Source organism: Leptonychotes weddellii, chromosome 9 (genome assembly GCF_054177405.1).
Source record: "Leptonychotes weddellii isolate Sample4059 chromosome 9, ASM5417740v2, whole genome shotgun sequence".
NCBI lineage: Eukaryota > Metazoa > Chordata > Mammalia > Carnivora > Phocidae > Leptonychotes > Leptonychotes weddellii.
This window is the reverse complement of record NC_138377.1, coordinates 122,232,626-122,248,355: the sequence shown is the minus strand read 5'-3', so window position 1 is coordinate 122,248,355 and position 15,730 is coordinate 122,232,626. Positions and strand designations below refer to the sequence as shown.

Sequence of the window (15,730 nt, the reverse complement as noted above, 5' to 3'; positions counted from 1 at the left end):
ATCCCGGGACTCCAGGATCATGACCTGAGCCGAAGGCAGTCGCTTAACCCACTGAGCCACCCAGGCGCCCTATTTTATTCATTTTTATTAAGTGGGCTCCACGCTGGGTGTGGAGCCCAACATGGGGCTTGAACTCATGACTCTGAGATCAAGACCTGAACTGAGATCAAGAGTGAAATGCTTAACTGACTGAGCCACCCAGGCGCCCCTTAAGATTTTAAAGTAATCTCTATATCCAGTGTGGTGCTCGAACTCACAACCCCAAGATCAAAAGTTGTATGGTCTTCCCACTGAGCCAGCTGGGCAGCCCTCACCTTGCTTTCTTTGGATGTGTCAAATCGGGATTAAGCTCTAGCCTTGTCCAGGTCCCTCAGTAAGCAGGCCAAGGACGGTCTGCAGACAGTCCTCAGAGGTGATGGTTAAAAACAGATTCCAGGGCCCATTCTCACACCCTCTGAATCAGTCTTTGAGGCTTGGGCCCACGAAGCTGCATTTTAACAGGCTTACCCAAGTCTTTCCGTGCACTAAAATAAAGCCTTAAATTACTAACTTAGGTTCTGCTTCCATGGGCTGAGAGAAGTTCTGTCTTTATGAGTATGCTTAATTTATCAACCTCTTGGTGCTCCTGGGGATTTTCAGTGTTGCCCCTGCCCCTGGGCTCCACCGAAATCATCTGTCTTCTACCTGTTTTAGAGAATTTGCTTCTACGTTCCAACTTTTCGCCGACACTCTACCACCTGGGCATGCCTAGCACTCCCTCAGTGCAGGAACTTGATGAATGCATATTGAGTGAATGATCATTAGACATCGCGTGGAAGCTGTTAGGGCTCATCAGGTTAAATGATAGACTGAGCGTCTCCAGAAACTTCACCTAAACTTTAAGCAAGCATTTGAGTATATTTAAAGGCTCAGAACTTAAAACTTTGGCCTGATTTTATACTGAAAACTCATTTAGTGTATTTGATTGTCTCCAAGGTGGATGGTCACACATCACATTCTTGGCATAATTCATGGGTTTTAGCTTAGAGCAATGGAAAATACTATGCTTTGTCATCTGCAGTATGTTTTATAGATTAAAAATATTTGATTCAGTCAGAATTTATTCCAAGTCAAATGTTTAAAACTTTGTGAATAGCTATCATATACACTCTTTGAATTGACGGAGACTGCAGATAAACTTCTTTTAAAGATAATTTGATTATTTGCAAGCAATATATATAACATACAGTATGGAATTTGCAGTCTGTCCCTCTAGACATGCATGGTCCATGTGAAACAGTCATGTAGACTTTTGGAGTTACCTGCCCTCCCCCACCACCACAACTTGCAAGAGTTTCTATTTGTATTTCTTTATTTTGTGATTTGAATATAGAGGTTCTCAGACTTTCTATATTGTTCTTTCAGGACAGAGGCAGTTAAAAAAAATTAAGACCGAGATTTAAAGGAAAAGTAGAAAGGAGCCAACTTTAGACTCAGATAGGCCATACCTATTTTAATTTTATTAGAAACGCTAATGGACCTTGAATGAGCATCAGTGTACCAAAATCGCCTTGGAATTTTCACAATTCTATTTCAAATCAGAAAGAGTCACTAATTCTTGGATAAATAAAATTGAAAGCACCACATAAAAGTTTTTTTTTTTCTTTCCCACCAGGTTTCTGTGATGGTGAGAACGATGTACATGGGGAAGGTATGAACTGCTTTCACCTCCCGGCGCTGAGCGAGATGCTGACCGCAGTGTCTCTAGCCTCTCTTCACGCTCCTGAAACTCCTGTTTTCAGGACTTCCCCAAATGCCGATGGCAGCTGATTGGTTCACTTTTCTGAGAGGCTGTATAAAATCCAGGCTGGCCACAATCAGGGGCACAGGAGAGGAACCGTGTACTTAAGCTCCTTGTCATCCGAGTCCCCAGAGTCCCGTGGTCACAAGGTTGTGCAGGGAAGCTAAAGTTGTAACCACATGAAAATATGAATGAATCGGTCACTCAAACCATTAGTTATCCCAGGACCCTTTCCTTCTCAGCTGTCTGTCTCTTCCTACTTAGAGAGTTTTGCAAGTCAGTAATTGACAAACGTAAGTAAACAATGCCAGAAAAAGGCAAATTGATTGCAAAACGAAATTGCAGAAATTGTAGGAGATACTGAGTTTCATAAAGCCAGTTGATGTTGGAGATCTACCGAGATGACACTGAAAGCCAGTGACAAATGAGTGACACAGTTCTTTTATTCATTCGGCACCAGGCACTGTTTTCTTTCTTTGAATCTTTATAACCTGAAATTTAACTTGGCCAAATAAGCTCTTCAGAAGAGAGTGGCTTGAATACCAGGATTAACAGAGACACCTGGGAACACTGGGGCAGCCCAGAATATCCGAGCAGACATGACGGCCGTCTTCCTGGCGCTGAGTAAAGAGCATTGCATCTCAGAATCTGCTCTGCAACTTTAGTCTCTGTTTCAAGTGACTTCTTTCTGGGGTCTGTTATCCTTGGGTACGCAGACTGCCCCGTGTGGGGCTAAGACGGGGCAGCCGTGACCATCACCAAGACCTAACAGCATCTGTAGTTTTGAGCAGTCACCAGTGTCTCTCGTGATGCATCCTCTTCCTGACATCAGATGGCATGATCGCCGTTTCACCTGGCCAGACTGAGAACGATAATGCAGAAAACCCTGGAATGGTCCCTTGGTGCAGAGCTGGCCATCCTGCGGCTCTGCCTTTAAGCCCTCTGGGTTCTCCGTTCCTGTCCACCCCCCACTCCCAGCCCATCACCAAGCAGCCTCACGGCCGCCCTGTCTCCCCTATGATGTTCCTCTTCTCTTGACTCTCCTCATTTCTTCCCTCCTGGGCCACTGTGGTCCCTCCCCATCCCATCGGCTTCCACACTCTCCTTGCCAAGCTTGCGGGGCCCGCCGATCTGGCCTCGACCTTCTAAACCTGATCTCCTGCCAGTCCTTTACTTAGGCCACGCTCCACTGAGAAGAGCGGCTCGACTCCATAGTTGCCCACTGTTTCCTCGCTTCTAGGCCTTTTTTTCTTATCTCTCCATCTCAGGAATGCCCTTTTCCTGTGCCGCCAAAGGCCTTCGCTCTGCCCAGCTGCAGAGGCCCGCACCGACTCTTCCCTGTCTACCCCACAGCAGCCCTGCACCCTTGGTTCTCGCTGCTCCTTGCAGTCCTGGGCTGAATCCATGTCTTACTCCTCTATGGGGTCCCCACAGACATGCTCACAGCCCCTTCTCTAGTACGCGGTCAATGCATATGTATCATATCAGTCATTTTTTTGCCAAGATAATTTGGCCAGGGGTGGGATGGCTGCCTTCTAAATGCAGTGAGTATGTGTTTTCTCCCCCTCCCCCCCCTTTAGTGCTGTCTTTCCCGGGCCCATTGAAAGAAGAGAATCTGTTAAACGTTCCCAAGCCACTGCCAAAACGACTGTGGGAGACCAAGGAGGTAGGGGAGCAGCCTGTGTTTGTTATTTGAATATTTACACTTGTGAGGTCATTGTAAAATCTTGCAGTGGGGGAAATAAGAAGAATTGAGAAAAAAGGAAGTGAGGATATCAGGGGACAGAGATGAACAATATATTAGGGAATGATGGTTGAAATGAAACTGACCACAAGTTTCTTGATGAATTAGTACAGTGATCGCTTGACTTAAAATTTTCGTGTGAATTTTCTCATGCAGAAGAACCTATCCGTCCTTGACTCCTCATTCATGTTCCTAAAAGCTCTGAAGCCTGTGACCAGTCATAGGCAGATTTTTCTGTTTTAGAGCCAAACCTTCTCCCCGTCCCCAGCTTCTGTGCGGAATTGCTGGTTTACCAGATACCCGTTTCTTCAATGAAGGGTATTTGACCTGAGTCCTCAGGGAGTCAGTAAGTCAATCATCTGTTTTATGACTTCTCTGAGCCTCTGAGTATTTGCATGTACAGCTGTGCCAGCTGACCACCACCACAGCTCTCTGTGAACCTCACCCCCGGTGGAAGGAGGGTGGCCCCATGGTACTTGACTTGGCCTTTCTTCCCGTAGGAAAGCTGTGTTTCCTTTGAAAGAAAACAGGTCATCTGTTCCAGCCATTAGTGATGCTCTGTTGCAACTGTTTGTACTGCCTTATGGTCGGATTCCAGTTTCTTCTGCCAGATCTATCAAAGTCATCATTAGCATTAAGGGTGGGCTTGAAAGGGCCTTTTTTTTTTTGTAAAAGTAAGATGTATATGATGTTTCATCTTTTTGGGAGGGGAGGGGGAGATATGATTTTAAATGCACGTACTTCGGGGCACCTGGCTGGCTCAGTCGGAAGAGCACTCGAGACTCTTGATCTCAGGGTCACGAGCTCAAGCCCCACGTCGGGTGTAGAGATGACTTAAATAAACTTAAAAAAAATTAACATACCAAACAGAGGAGAAACAGCCACACTGTCCTTGTGGCCGTGGGAGGCACAGGTGGTTTTGGAGGCTTTTATCGGAGAACGGCCCTATCTTCTCTGGCAGGAAGGGCGGCGGCACCCACTCTTCCCCAGGTGCCAGGGACTGCTCTCTCCGGAAGGAGGTGCTCACCCTACTTCTTAGGGATTTGCAGCACTCCATAAATCACTTCTGGGAGAAGAGTTGAGTCAGTGGTACATTCATTTTCCCCAGCATCTATTTATCGAGTCCCCGGCACCAGGTGCCCTAGCTGCAGGGATAGTACAGTGAACAACATCAAAAACCCTGCCCTGCTGAAGCTTATGTTCTAGTTGAAATATGTGTTTCCTTCTGACATTAATTTCCTTCTTCTTCACCCTGTTTTGTTTTTCTGTTTTCTTTTTTTCCTCTGAGGCCAATTGGAAAAACAATGTTTATTTAGAAACTCTCTCTATAAAACATTGGCCTTTTTGAAGGAAATAATACTCATCTAGAAGATAAATTAACAAGGCAAAAATTAAGAAAACTCATGAATGCCATGCCTCCCTTGTGCCAGGAGAAGTCTAGTCCGAATTGAAGTGGTTGTGTGTGCAGATGCTCTCGCTTGCGCCGACTGGAGCCCCGAGACACAAAGACACTTGTAAAAAAACTTGAATTTGACTTTGCAGTGAGTAAGGCCGGGTTTCTGTGTCTCTCCCCAGATTCAGTCCCTGTCAGGGCGCCCTCGATCCTGTGATGTTGGAGGCGGCAAGTAAGTAATGTTCTTCCTGTTCGAGGCTCAGAGACTGACTGTCCCAAAGATTTTCCTGAAGGAAAGTCTTATGACTTTGTCCCAAAACTCTGAGAAACTTCACTTGTTATATGTAACTTGGAAGTCAACCGGACGTTCACAAAAACAATAGCTCCCTTTGGTACTCGTTTTTCATTCGTTTAAAGTAATTAAGTTATATAAGGGCCCCAGCAAGTAAAACGGCCGTAAATACGCTCGAGCATAGCACGGCCGGGCGTTGGTGAACACACAGCCGGGCCCTGGAAGCAGAGGCAGAAGCAGGGGCGCCCAGAGGAGCCACCAGCCTCGCGCCTGTGGCCGATTGACAGCGTGTCTGTGAACGTGCTTCATGCCACCGAACCGTACATGGACACGTGATAAACTTCCCATCAGGTGTATTTTACCGCAGTTCTTAAAAATCAGCAGAAGGTGAGTAAAGGAAAGGTTGCAAATATAGAAAGAGTGCTTACGAAGCCACTACTCAGCATATTTAGTAGTGTTCAGCTCTACTCCCTGGAAGATTGCAGACAGCTTGCAAAAGTAGGCATGGTACCCACATGAATGAAGAAGCGTGTGAGGAGATTGGGACGAAGGACAGGTGGGCAGAGCTGAGGGCTAATGCAGCCCCCACGTCTGCCCTGGGGCATGGGTTTCGGGGTGCACAGCGGTGCTCGCCGGGGAGGAGCTGCTGCTCCTGGGCCACGGCTGCCTGGAAGAACTTTCTTTGGACAGGACGGACCCCTGGGGACCCAAGGGAACTGTGTGCCCGAGGCCGGTTACCACGGTGCGCTCAGGGCTCTGCCACCTCTTGAACTGAAACCAGCTCAGAAGCAGCAACTCCTTCAGGGGCCAGAATAATGTGGTTTGAAAATGGGACCCTTGCACGATCTCTCTGAGAGCGAGCACACACTTCAGAAGTCTGTGGATGCAATAAATCTCCTTCAGGCCATCCTTAAATGTTTCCCCAGCAAAGCATTCCATGAGTCTGACAGCAGTTCGTTCAGGGCGTTCCCTACTTCTCTTTTTTTGGCTAAACATAAACTCCTGTGATGAAGAGTCCACTGAGCTGAGCTGAGGATTGACCTTCTCTTCAAAAAGCCCAAAGGCCTGCCAGGACGCTTACCTGGACAGAAGACCGCACACCTCGGGGTACGGGGCGTCCCTGCAGAGAGGGCTAAGATTCTCCTCAAGAACCCTGACAATTGAGTGATCAGTGCTCTGAAGGCCTGCGTTCCGGAACGGGACCACAATATTTGGCCACCCCTCTTCCCCAACCAGAGCTTTAAAGCAGGTGTTTCTCAGATACCGAGTGTTGTTTTCTTGCTCTTATGTTAGAGGGAGAGTTCCATTCAGTGACTCGTATTCATTCAGGTACTTATTGACCCCTAATTCCAGGTGCTGGGGTAGAGCCGTGAACAAAGCAGGTCAGATCCCTGCTTTCCAGGAGCTGATGCTCTATCGGAGAGAGATAGGCAGCAACAGTTAGGCAAATATGTCATGTGTTGGTAAGCACAATGAAGAGAAAGAAAGCACGGTAAGATAGGCAAGCCCTTTCTTGATAAGATGCTGTGTGACCAGAACGTGGGAGGAAGTGAAGGAGACAAGGGCTCCAGGCAGAGGGGACAGCAAGGGTAGAGACTCCGAGGTGGGGGTGCCTGGAGAGTAAGGAGGCTGTTGCCGCTTGCTCTGGATGTGAAGTAAGACGGACAGGTAGCACTACCTGTCTCCTGTCAGATTCAAGGGAGGACTCCGGCAGGTTGTAGGTATATTTGGAAAGTTACAATTTGTGTTTCTCTCATCTGGAGAGAAAACTGTTTTGAATGTCACCAATGACCTGGTTCCCACCGGCCCCGGGGACTTTCTCCATCCTTGCTCCGTGTCAGTGGGCCCTGCCTTCCCTGCTTCCTCTCCCTGCCTTCATTCCCGTCTGTCACCCATCAGTCAGAGAGCCTGTCCGCTGTCAGGCTGAGCAGCTCTGGGTTCTCCAGGTCATTTTTCTAGTCTTTGACCTTTAACCCTATAACCGATCTCCTACGTCCAGCCAATCGGAAAGACAAGGTGTCACATTCAGTTTTTGTACCACCAAAATCTTTCTTCCTCCTCCGTCAGATTGGGCACCTTCCCTTCTTCCCCATGTCCCCCCAAGCCTGCACAGTTCTGCCAGGCCCCCTACCTGTACCAGGAAAAGGGGGGCCACCAGGGAGGCAGGCTCAGCTTCTTCCTGCTCCGGATTCCCCTCGCCAGTCTGTCTTCCTAGTCTCGAAGACACAGGTGTCCTCCTGGCCAAGGCTGACCGCCCGACTCACTCCCTGACCCTTGTCTGCACAGGCCTTTCTGAGGCCTCTCCCTCCTTCTGCCCCCCCCACCCCCACCCCGGGTGTTCGGCCTTGCCTGCCCTACTAGGTTTTCTCTCTGCGTTTAAATGTACTTACTAAGGAGTCTGCACAGAAGAAGTCCTTCCTTAGCCCTGCATTCCCTTTTAGTTACTTCCTGCTCGTTTCCAGGATTTCTTAGCCACACTTTTGAAAGAGTATTTGCTCTTGAGTCTTCTTCGCTTACTGCTTGTCCACTCCGCGACCCACTGTGGCCTGGCCTCCCCCCACACTGTTCCAAGGGGACTGTCCTCAAGAGACGTCCCTATTACGCGTCCTCTTGTCCTGTGGAAACTCAGTGTCTAAGGCAGAATTCGTTATCATCCCCATAGCACCCACCCGCATCCCCAGTCTGCTTATACACCTCAGTGTCCCTAGGCCAGGGTCCCCATGCCGGAAGATCAGGAGTCCTTCTCCAGTACTGCCTTCAGTGTCTCTCGACTCCATCCCCATGCTCTCCTGTGTCTCCTTGGACTACTGAGCAGCAAAAGCCCCCACTCACCTCTGTGCCCCCAGGCTCTGCTCCTTGTGCCTGTCCTCCCTCCCCCATCTGTTAGCCACATTGTCCTCAGGATTTTGTCTTCTCCTGCTTGCAACCTTCCACCGGCTCCTTGTCAGTCTGAGCCTCGTGTGCTCTCTACCTACCTGCCCAGGACCAGCCCCCTCACCACCGCTTCTCCTGAACTTGACCTTCCTGCCGTATTTCCTGCCGTATCTAAATTCCTCGAGCGTGCTGTGTGGTTTCACACTTCTCTCTGCTTTGCCCATGCCATGAACTCTGCCTGAAGTGGTTTTCCCACCTAGACCCTCTGGGTCTTCGAACTCAGCCCAGGGAGCCCCCCAGCCCGCTGGTTAGCCCCTCCACACCTCACGCCACCAGGCTCTGTCCCTGCATTACAGACTTGTACCATGTGGCTGCCTCCCTGCCTTGTCCGAGTCTCTTGAGGCCCTGATGCCCGCAGCTGGTCTCTGGGAGGTGCTTGTGGATGGCAGCGTCCTCGACGGAATCCCCTCCCCTCACTGCTCCCTCCTGGGTCAGGCCTGGACCATCGCTGCCTCACTCTCTGCTCCGTTATGCCGTCCTCCACGCCGTGTCCACAGTGGCATTTCTGAAGTGTCATTCTCCAGCTTACACTGGGCTCCCTACCTCCCACAGTCCCTGATCTGGACTCTTCAGAACAGCGCATCATCTTACCCTTGCTCACTTCACTCCCCTCCTACCTCATCTCCTGCTACCCACCCCTTCCTGGTTCTGCCCTGACACCCTGGCCATGCCAGGCTGCTTCCCTGAAGCATGAGCACCCTGTCAGGTGCTTGGTAAAGTGTTACTTTCCCAGCCGAGCCTGACACTGACAACCCCTGCGTCTCTTGTCCCTAATGGTCATCCCACCCCCATCAGCCCTGGCCCTGCATGCTTCCTTCCACATTGCAAGTGCTTGCTTTACCACCGCTCTGTCTCTCCAGCTTGCCCATGAACTCCAAGAGCAGTGCCCTCAGACCTGGGCTAGGCGGCTCCTCCCAGAGCCCCACACTTTAGAGACCCCGCTCCCGTGGAGTCTGGAGTCCAAGGGGCCACCGGGGAACACACCATCTGCCTGAGGGGCACCGGGCAGGGGGGATGTGGACTGTGGCCAGGGCTTGGCCTATAGGCTAGGATAGGGGGCCCTTGGGGGCCCTGTGGTGAGGAGCAGGCTGGGGTGGGAAGAGATGGTGGGCGGGCTGAGGACCACAGCCACCTCCCCTATGTCCCCGTGCAGAACTTCCAGGAGCCGGAGGATTCTTAATTTCAATCTGGCCTTCCAGGCTCTTATGGAGGTATAATTTGTCAGGACAGAAACATAGAACATAGTTCATTTAAGGGTTTGTTCACTTGATGCATAACTTTTAGAAGTTTAAACAGATGGTATGTGGGCCTCCATGCACGCTCTTCCTCCAGGCCTGCAGATGTCAGGGGTGGGCCTGACTGCGAACCCACATGCCCGGCTCCTTGGTCTTTGTACCACCAGCACTCAACCCAGTGCCTGGCACACAGCGGATAAGTGAATGCTAACATCTCTTTCTCACTTTAAAATTGATGAAAGCTGTAACCAGATATATCTTGGAAGTATCTGCTTGATGCAGAGAGACTTTTTTTTTTTTTTGTGGGAAAGATACTTTTAAAATCTAGCAAAAAGGAGCGTACGAATATAAAGCAGTGCCTCACATTTTATATAGGGCTTTATAGTTTCCAAAGAACTTTTTTTTTTAAAGATTTCATTTATTTATTTGAGAGAGAGAGAATGAGAGAGAGCGAGTACATGAGAGGGGGAAGGGTCAGAGGGAGAAGCAGACCCCCCGCCGAGCAGGGAGCCCGATGCGGGACTCGATCCAGGGACTCCAGGATCATGACCTGAGCCGAAGGCAGTCGCTTAACCAACTGAGCCACCCAGGCGCCCCGGTTTTCAAAGAACTTTTATAACCATAGTCTGATCTGGTCTTGGAAGATATTTCTGCAAAGTAGGCACAGCTGACATCCTTAGTCTGATTTGACAGGTAAGGCGGTTGCCCTTCAGAGAGGGTAAGCCAAGGATGCCGGGTCTCAGAACGAGGGAGAGTCCAAGCCTACGTAAGGACTTGCATGGTTGATACCCACTGCCTTTCTTTGACAAGTCTGTTCTATTCCCCAGCAGCCAAATGCACTTTAGAAAGTAACACTCCTCTTTCTTTTTTTCAGTGGTTTTCCACACAACGGTCAGAACATAGGCCTCTCACCCTTTCTGGGGACCCTGAACACCGGGGGGTCATTGCCAGATCTCACCAACCTCCACTACTCAACGCCCATGCCAGCCTCCCTGGACACCAGTGACCATGTCTTTGGTAGTATGAGTGTGGGGAATAGTGTGGGCAACCTGCCGGCTGCTATGACTCACCTGGGCATAAGGAGCTCTTCCGGTAAGTGTCCCCCACTCTGTGAGAACGTGCCCACGTACGTACCCTGGTGGCTTAATCATAGGTGGTCCCCAGTGAATCAATGAATGAGAATGATTGCATCTGAGTTAGAGATAGCTACGTACCTATTCTTAGAGCTCTTGACCCTGCTGACATTTCACTTTGGTGGTCTGTTTCTGCTGGATTCCATGAGCTCTGGGACGCTCTGCTAGACCTCCTTCTTTATTGTCTTCACCAGCCCAGGTGTCCTGGGACTTGGAGAGTAAGATGCGAGAGTTAAGAAAAAAGCGTCCATTCCATTCTCTGTTCACTGAACAATGTGAGTGGCTCTTTTTTTTTTTTTAAGATTTTATTTATTTATTTGACAGAGAGACACAGTGAGAGAAGGAACATAAGCAGGGGGAGTGGGAGAGGGAGAAGCAGGCTTCCCACTGAGCAGGGAGCCCGATGCGGGGCTCGATCCCAGGACCCTGGGATCATGACCTGAGCCGAAGGCAGACGCTTAACGACTGAGCCACCCAGGCGCCCCGTGGCTTTCTTAACTGAAGGTCACATCTTTAGCTCTGATTGTGACTCGAGCTAGCGGATCCATGGAGAGTTGTACTGTGGGAGAGCTGCATAAGGTTTTATCCAGAGACATCTTTCCTGTGTTTAGAAAAATTATTTGCCAGCAAAAAATGCTTTATTTTGTCCTTGCTCCGTTGTAGTAACTTTTTTTTTTTTTAAGATTTTATTTATTCATTTAGATACAGAGAGAGAGAGAGAGCGCATGAGCAGGGAGAGAGGCAGAGGGAGAAGCAGGCTCCCTGCTGAGCAGAGAGCCCGATGCGGGGCTCAATCCCAGGACCCTGGGATCGTGACCTGAGCCGAAGGCAGACGCTTAACCATCTGAGCCACCCAGGCGCCCCCACTGTAGCAACTTTTATCAAACACTTAGTTTTTTATGAATGTGAAAGAACACACAGTTGTACGCACCCTGGCTGCTGGTACCAGGATGACGGGCTGAACTATGAAACATAGGCATTGCCTTCTGAGATACACAGAAGCATCACGAAGTCACGGAGCGAAGCCACTCTGTGCCAGGCCTCGTGCCAAGGCCCCGGCAGGACACAGGACACGGTCCCTGGCCTCACGGAGCAGGCTGTGTCATGGAAAGTTTCCCAAACTCTCCGGCTCACGCTAAAATTCACAACCCCTTCCCCCAAATAAAACAGCACCAGCAAAAACTTCATTTTCCGTGAATTGGAATAGACTGTGATGAATAATTCTCAGGAGCCAGAAAAGCAGAGAGAAAGCAGGAGATGTGGGAGGGGGTCCCTTCCTATGACTCTCTGGGGCGTTCAGGGTATTTTCAGGGTGCCCCGAGGCGGCGCCCCAGAGCCATGACTCTCAGAAGGCAGCAGAGGGTCCGGGCAGGGTGCCTGGGACAGAGGCGTTCGGGGGCTCTAAACAGAATGTGTGCACAGCCCTGGGGTCTTTTCGCTGGGTGGGGGCCGAGCCCTGGCCTCTGCTCACCTAGCCCTGCCACCCAGCGGCTGTGTACACGTGTCCTCGTGAGTCAGACTCACGGTCACTGTCAGTAATTAAGCACGCGCCTCTTCCCCGCCGCGGGTATCTCTGGTATGTGTGCAGCAGGAGAGCCGCCCGAGAGCTGCCCCCCACACAGAATCATCGTCAGATCGAATAGGCGGAAGTTAGGTCTTCTTTAGTCTTTGGAAAAGGGAAGATTTGGCCTGCAGTCATGGCAAGTAACTTGTGCACTTGTTGTCTTGTAGGTCTCCAGGGTTCTCGGAGCAACCCCTCCATCCAGGCCACGCTCAATAAGACCGCACTCTCCTCCTCCCTGAACAGCCACCCGCAGACATCCGCCCCCAGCGCCTCTGCTCTTCACCCTTCCCTCCGGCTCTTCTCCCTCAGCAACCCGTCTCTCTCCACCACAGCCCTGAGCGGCCCGTCCCGGAGGAGGCAGCCTCCCGTCAGCCCGCTCACGCTCTCTCCCGGCCCCGAAGCGCAGCAGGGTTTCAGCAGACAGCTCTCGGCCACCAGCCCCCTGAACCCCTATCCTGTGGCGCAGGTGAGAGCAAACCCACAGTCCAACAGGGGGAGGCGCGTCGGGCCTGGGTTGGGCCCCCCTCAGCTGGTGCAGTCCCCGAGGTCTCCCGTGAGACCGGAGGGAGCAAGTGGGAATAACTCAGGAAGCCCTACTCTTGTCCTCACAGCACGTTTGTGGTGATGATCGCTGTTGCACAAACAACACAATCTGTAGTCACTAACTCACAAACCTTGGGGTTGGGGGCCAGGGAGGGCATAGGGAACACAATCCAGACGCGTCTAAGGTGGCTGGGGGAGACCAGGCTGGGGCTTTAAAATTGGTGTGGAAAATTATCAGTAACTGAGTCTGTAAGTATTTTAAGCCACTGGGGAAAGCCAAAGAAGACATTTAATACCTTCCTGAAGCTTTGGTATTGGATTAGACCTCTTCCCTAACTACGCCTACAGATTTGAGAAGCAGTACTTTCATTGCTCATGAAGTGATAGGTGTATAATAAGGATTAGGGTCCTCCATAAAAGGACCTAAATAAGTCTGTTTAGAAAGAGGCACATTTTGGGGCACCTGGCTGGCTCAGTGGGTAGAGCATGTGACTCTTGATCTTGGGGTCATGAGTTCAAGCCCCATGTTGGGTATAGAGATTAAAAAGTAAAATAAAACCAAGAATTAAAAAGAAAGAAAGAGGCACATTTTGAAGTCACAAGCCTGTTACAGAAATTCAGATGTCAAAACGTCATATTTTGTCTTCTTGACTTTGTTTTTATTCTGAGCTCTTAGGGTGGCTCTTACCGTAATCATCAATGAATATATTTTCAACCTATTGGTTCCTCCCTAGATACATTGTGACATCATTTACTCCCCACCTCGCCATAAATGAGTCATGATTTAGCAAGCAAGAGTTGACAGAACACAACGGAAGGAGTTAGCAGATCCAGTTATTACTCACTCTTAACATGAGTAATCCCTTTCGGGAGAGGGTGAGAGGGTATTTCATAATTGTTTTTTTAATGGTTCTTTTTATGTTATTGGATTGCCTTTAATTTTCTTTTGTTAAGATTATTTTATAGGAAAGTCTTGAAATTTAGTGTGTCTTGGTGGGGGGGCACCACCGCCTGCCCCTGGGGTCCTTTTTTATTTTCTGAAAATCACTCATGGGACTGCCGTCCTCGCTGCTGGGGGCATATGCCCCAGCCCCTGCACCACCCCTGCTGCTGCCTGGGCAGGGGGAAGGGGGGGGCACGGTGCCTGGAATTATTAAACATGAATTCAATTAAAAAAAAAAGATTATTTTATAGGATGTAAAAAATACTACTCTTGCTTTCTGGCTACATCTTAAGGAGAGCTATAGGCATAGAGAGCATCCTTTTCCAGATGTTTCCATTTTTTTGTTTGCTTAATTACTAAGATTTAAAAAAAAATCAATGTTATCCATGCACATAGTTTAATAAGTCAGATAGTTCTAAAGGGCTTGTTATGAAACAACATTGTCTTCCCCTCCCCGACTCACCATATTTCTCACTCCCTAGAGATGGCTCCTTTCAACCACTTTAATCTCTTTGGTATAACCATGTTATTTCATGCTTGTTTTGTTCTGGATTTTTAGTGTTAGGTATTATCTGATGACATCCTACCATGGAGGATTAGGATATGGTTCTCTTTCACCTCTCCCCAAACCCCACCCACCTACACACACGTTTCCTCCTCATTCACACTGTGCTTTGTTATAATTTTGATGAGAGCAATATTCAGTGTTTAGTGTTTTCCCAGTTACAATAGCCATAGTTGAACCATTTAATATTCCATAAAATAACAAAATGAAAAATATTTTTCTCCTGGGAGTTAATGAATGTTTTGCTTTGTTAGTCTGGTTTTCTATGTGTGTATTGCTTATCCCATCCCCACCTCTTGGAGTTGGCTAGATCTCCTCTCAATACATTTAAAAACAAGCCCTCTGGGGCACCTGGGTGGCTCAGCTGTTAGGCGTCTGCCTTCGGCTCAGGTCACAATCCCAGTGTCCTGGGATGGAGCCGCGCATCGGGCTCCCTGCTCGGCGGGAAGCCTGCTTCTCCCTCTCCCACTCCCCCTGCTTGTGTTCCCTCTCTCGCTGTCTCTCTCTGTGTCAAAAAATAAATAAAAATCTTAAAAAAAAAAAACAAAACAAGCCCTCCATGGGCGCCTGGGTGGCTCAGTCGGTTAAGCATCTGGCTTCAGCTCAGGTCATGATCCCAGGGTCGTGGGATCAAGCCCCGTGTAGCATTGGACTCCATGCTCAGCGGGGAGTCTGGTTCTCCCTCTCCATCTGCCCATGTGCTCTCTCTCTCTCTCAAATAAATAAATAGAATCTTTAAAACAAAACAAAACAACAAGGGGGAAAAAAAAAAGCCCTCCAGTAGATTTCCAGCAAAGAGTGTGTGTGGCCTGGCATGACTCAACTCTGTCTTCCTTCTACCCATCATTTAACTCATAATTGGCCAGACACAGAATTCAAATCTGAAATAATTTTCTCTTAAAATTTTGAAGGTATTAATTCTTTGCCTTTTAGTTTCTAGAGTTGCTAGTGAGAAATCCAGTGCCATTCCAATTTTTAATACTTTGAACAAAATGTACTTTTTTCCCTCTGGAGGCTTGTAGGATCTTCTTTTTGTTCCCCAGAGTTCTGAAACTTCAGGATCACATGAGTCTGGATGTTTGGTGGGTTTCCTCAATCTGGAAACTCCTGTCATCCTTCATTTCTGGGAAATCTTCATTAATTATTTCCTGGATGGTTTCTTCCCTTTGATTTCTCTGTGCTCTCTTTCTGGAACTCCTATTGTGTGAATGTTGGACTGCCTGTACATTTCCTTTCATACCCTATTTTTTCCATTCTCCTCCTTTCTCTCCTCATCTTTTCACCCTGCTGTCTGGGAGAGCTTCTCACCTTTGTCATCCTGCTGTTATGTCGAGCTTTCCTTTCTGCTCTCATACTTGTAAATTGCCAAGAATTCTCTTTTATCCTCCAAATGAGTGTTCCTTTTTATAGCTTTGTACTCATCCTATGGATGCAGTATCATTTTTTCATCTCTCTGAGGTTTTCAGTGGTAATTTTCATTCTGGTTTCTTCTTTTTATTTTTTGTAACAAAAATTTTCCAAGTTGAATAAAAGTAGAGAATATGATGGAATGAATCCTTCTATATCTGTCATCCAGCCTCAACAATTATCATCATTTTTTTAAA

At 48.7% G+C, this 15,730-nt stretch overlaps 1 protein-coding gene across 6 annotated transcripts in view; it reads left to right on the top strand.

Moving 5' to 3' along the window:
- The window catches only part of CRTC3 (CREB regulated transcription coactivator 3), a 99,242-nt gene that overhangs the window by 76,413 nt on the left and 7,099 nt on the right, over positions 1–15,730 (top strand). For 4 of the 6 annotated variants that reach the window (XM_081831718.1, XM_081831719.1, XM_081831715.1 and 1 more), the window contains 6 exons: positions 1,655–1,690; positions 3,361–3,446; positions 5,100–5,149; positions 10,253–10,470; positions 10,706–10,786; positions 12,243–12,541. In XM_081831718.1, the coding sequence (XP_081687844.1) occupies positions 1,655–1,690; positions 3,361–3,446; positions 5,100–5,149; positions 10,253–10,470; positions 10,706–10,786; positions 12,243–12,541 (770 nt within the window). The remainder of the gene's footprint in view (positions 1–1,654; positions 1,691–3,360; positions 3,447–5,099; positions 5,150–10,252; positions 10,471–10,705; positions 10,787–12,242; positions 12,542–15,730) is intronic. The other 2 variants (XM_081831717.1, XM_081831716.1) reach the window with 1 other exon arrangement.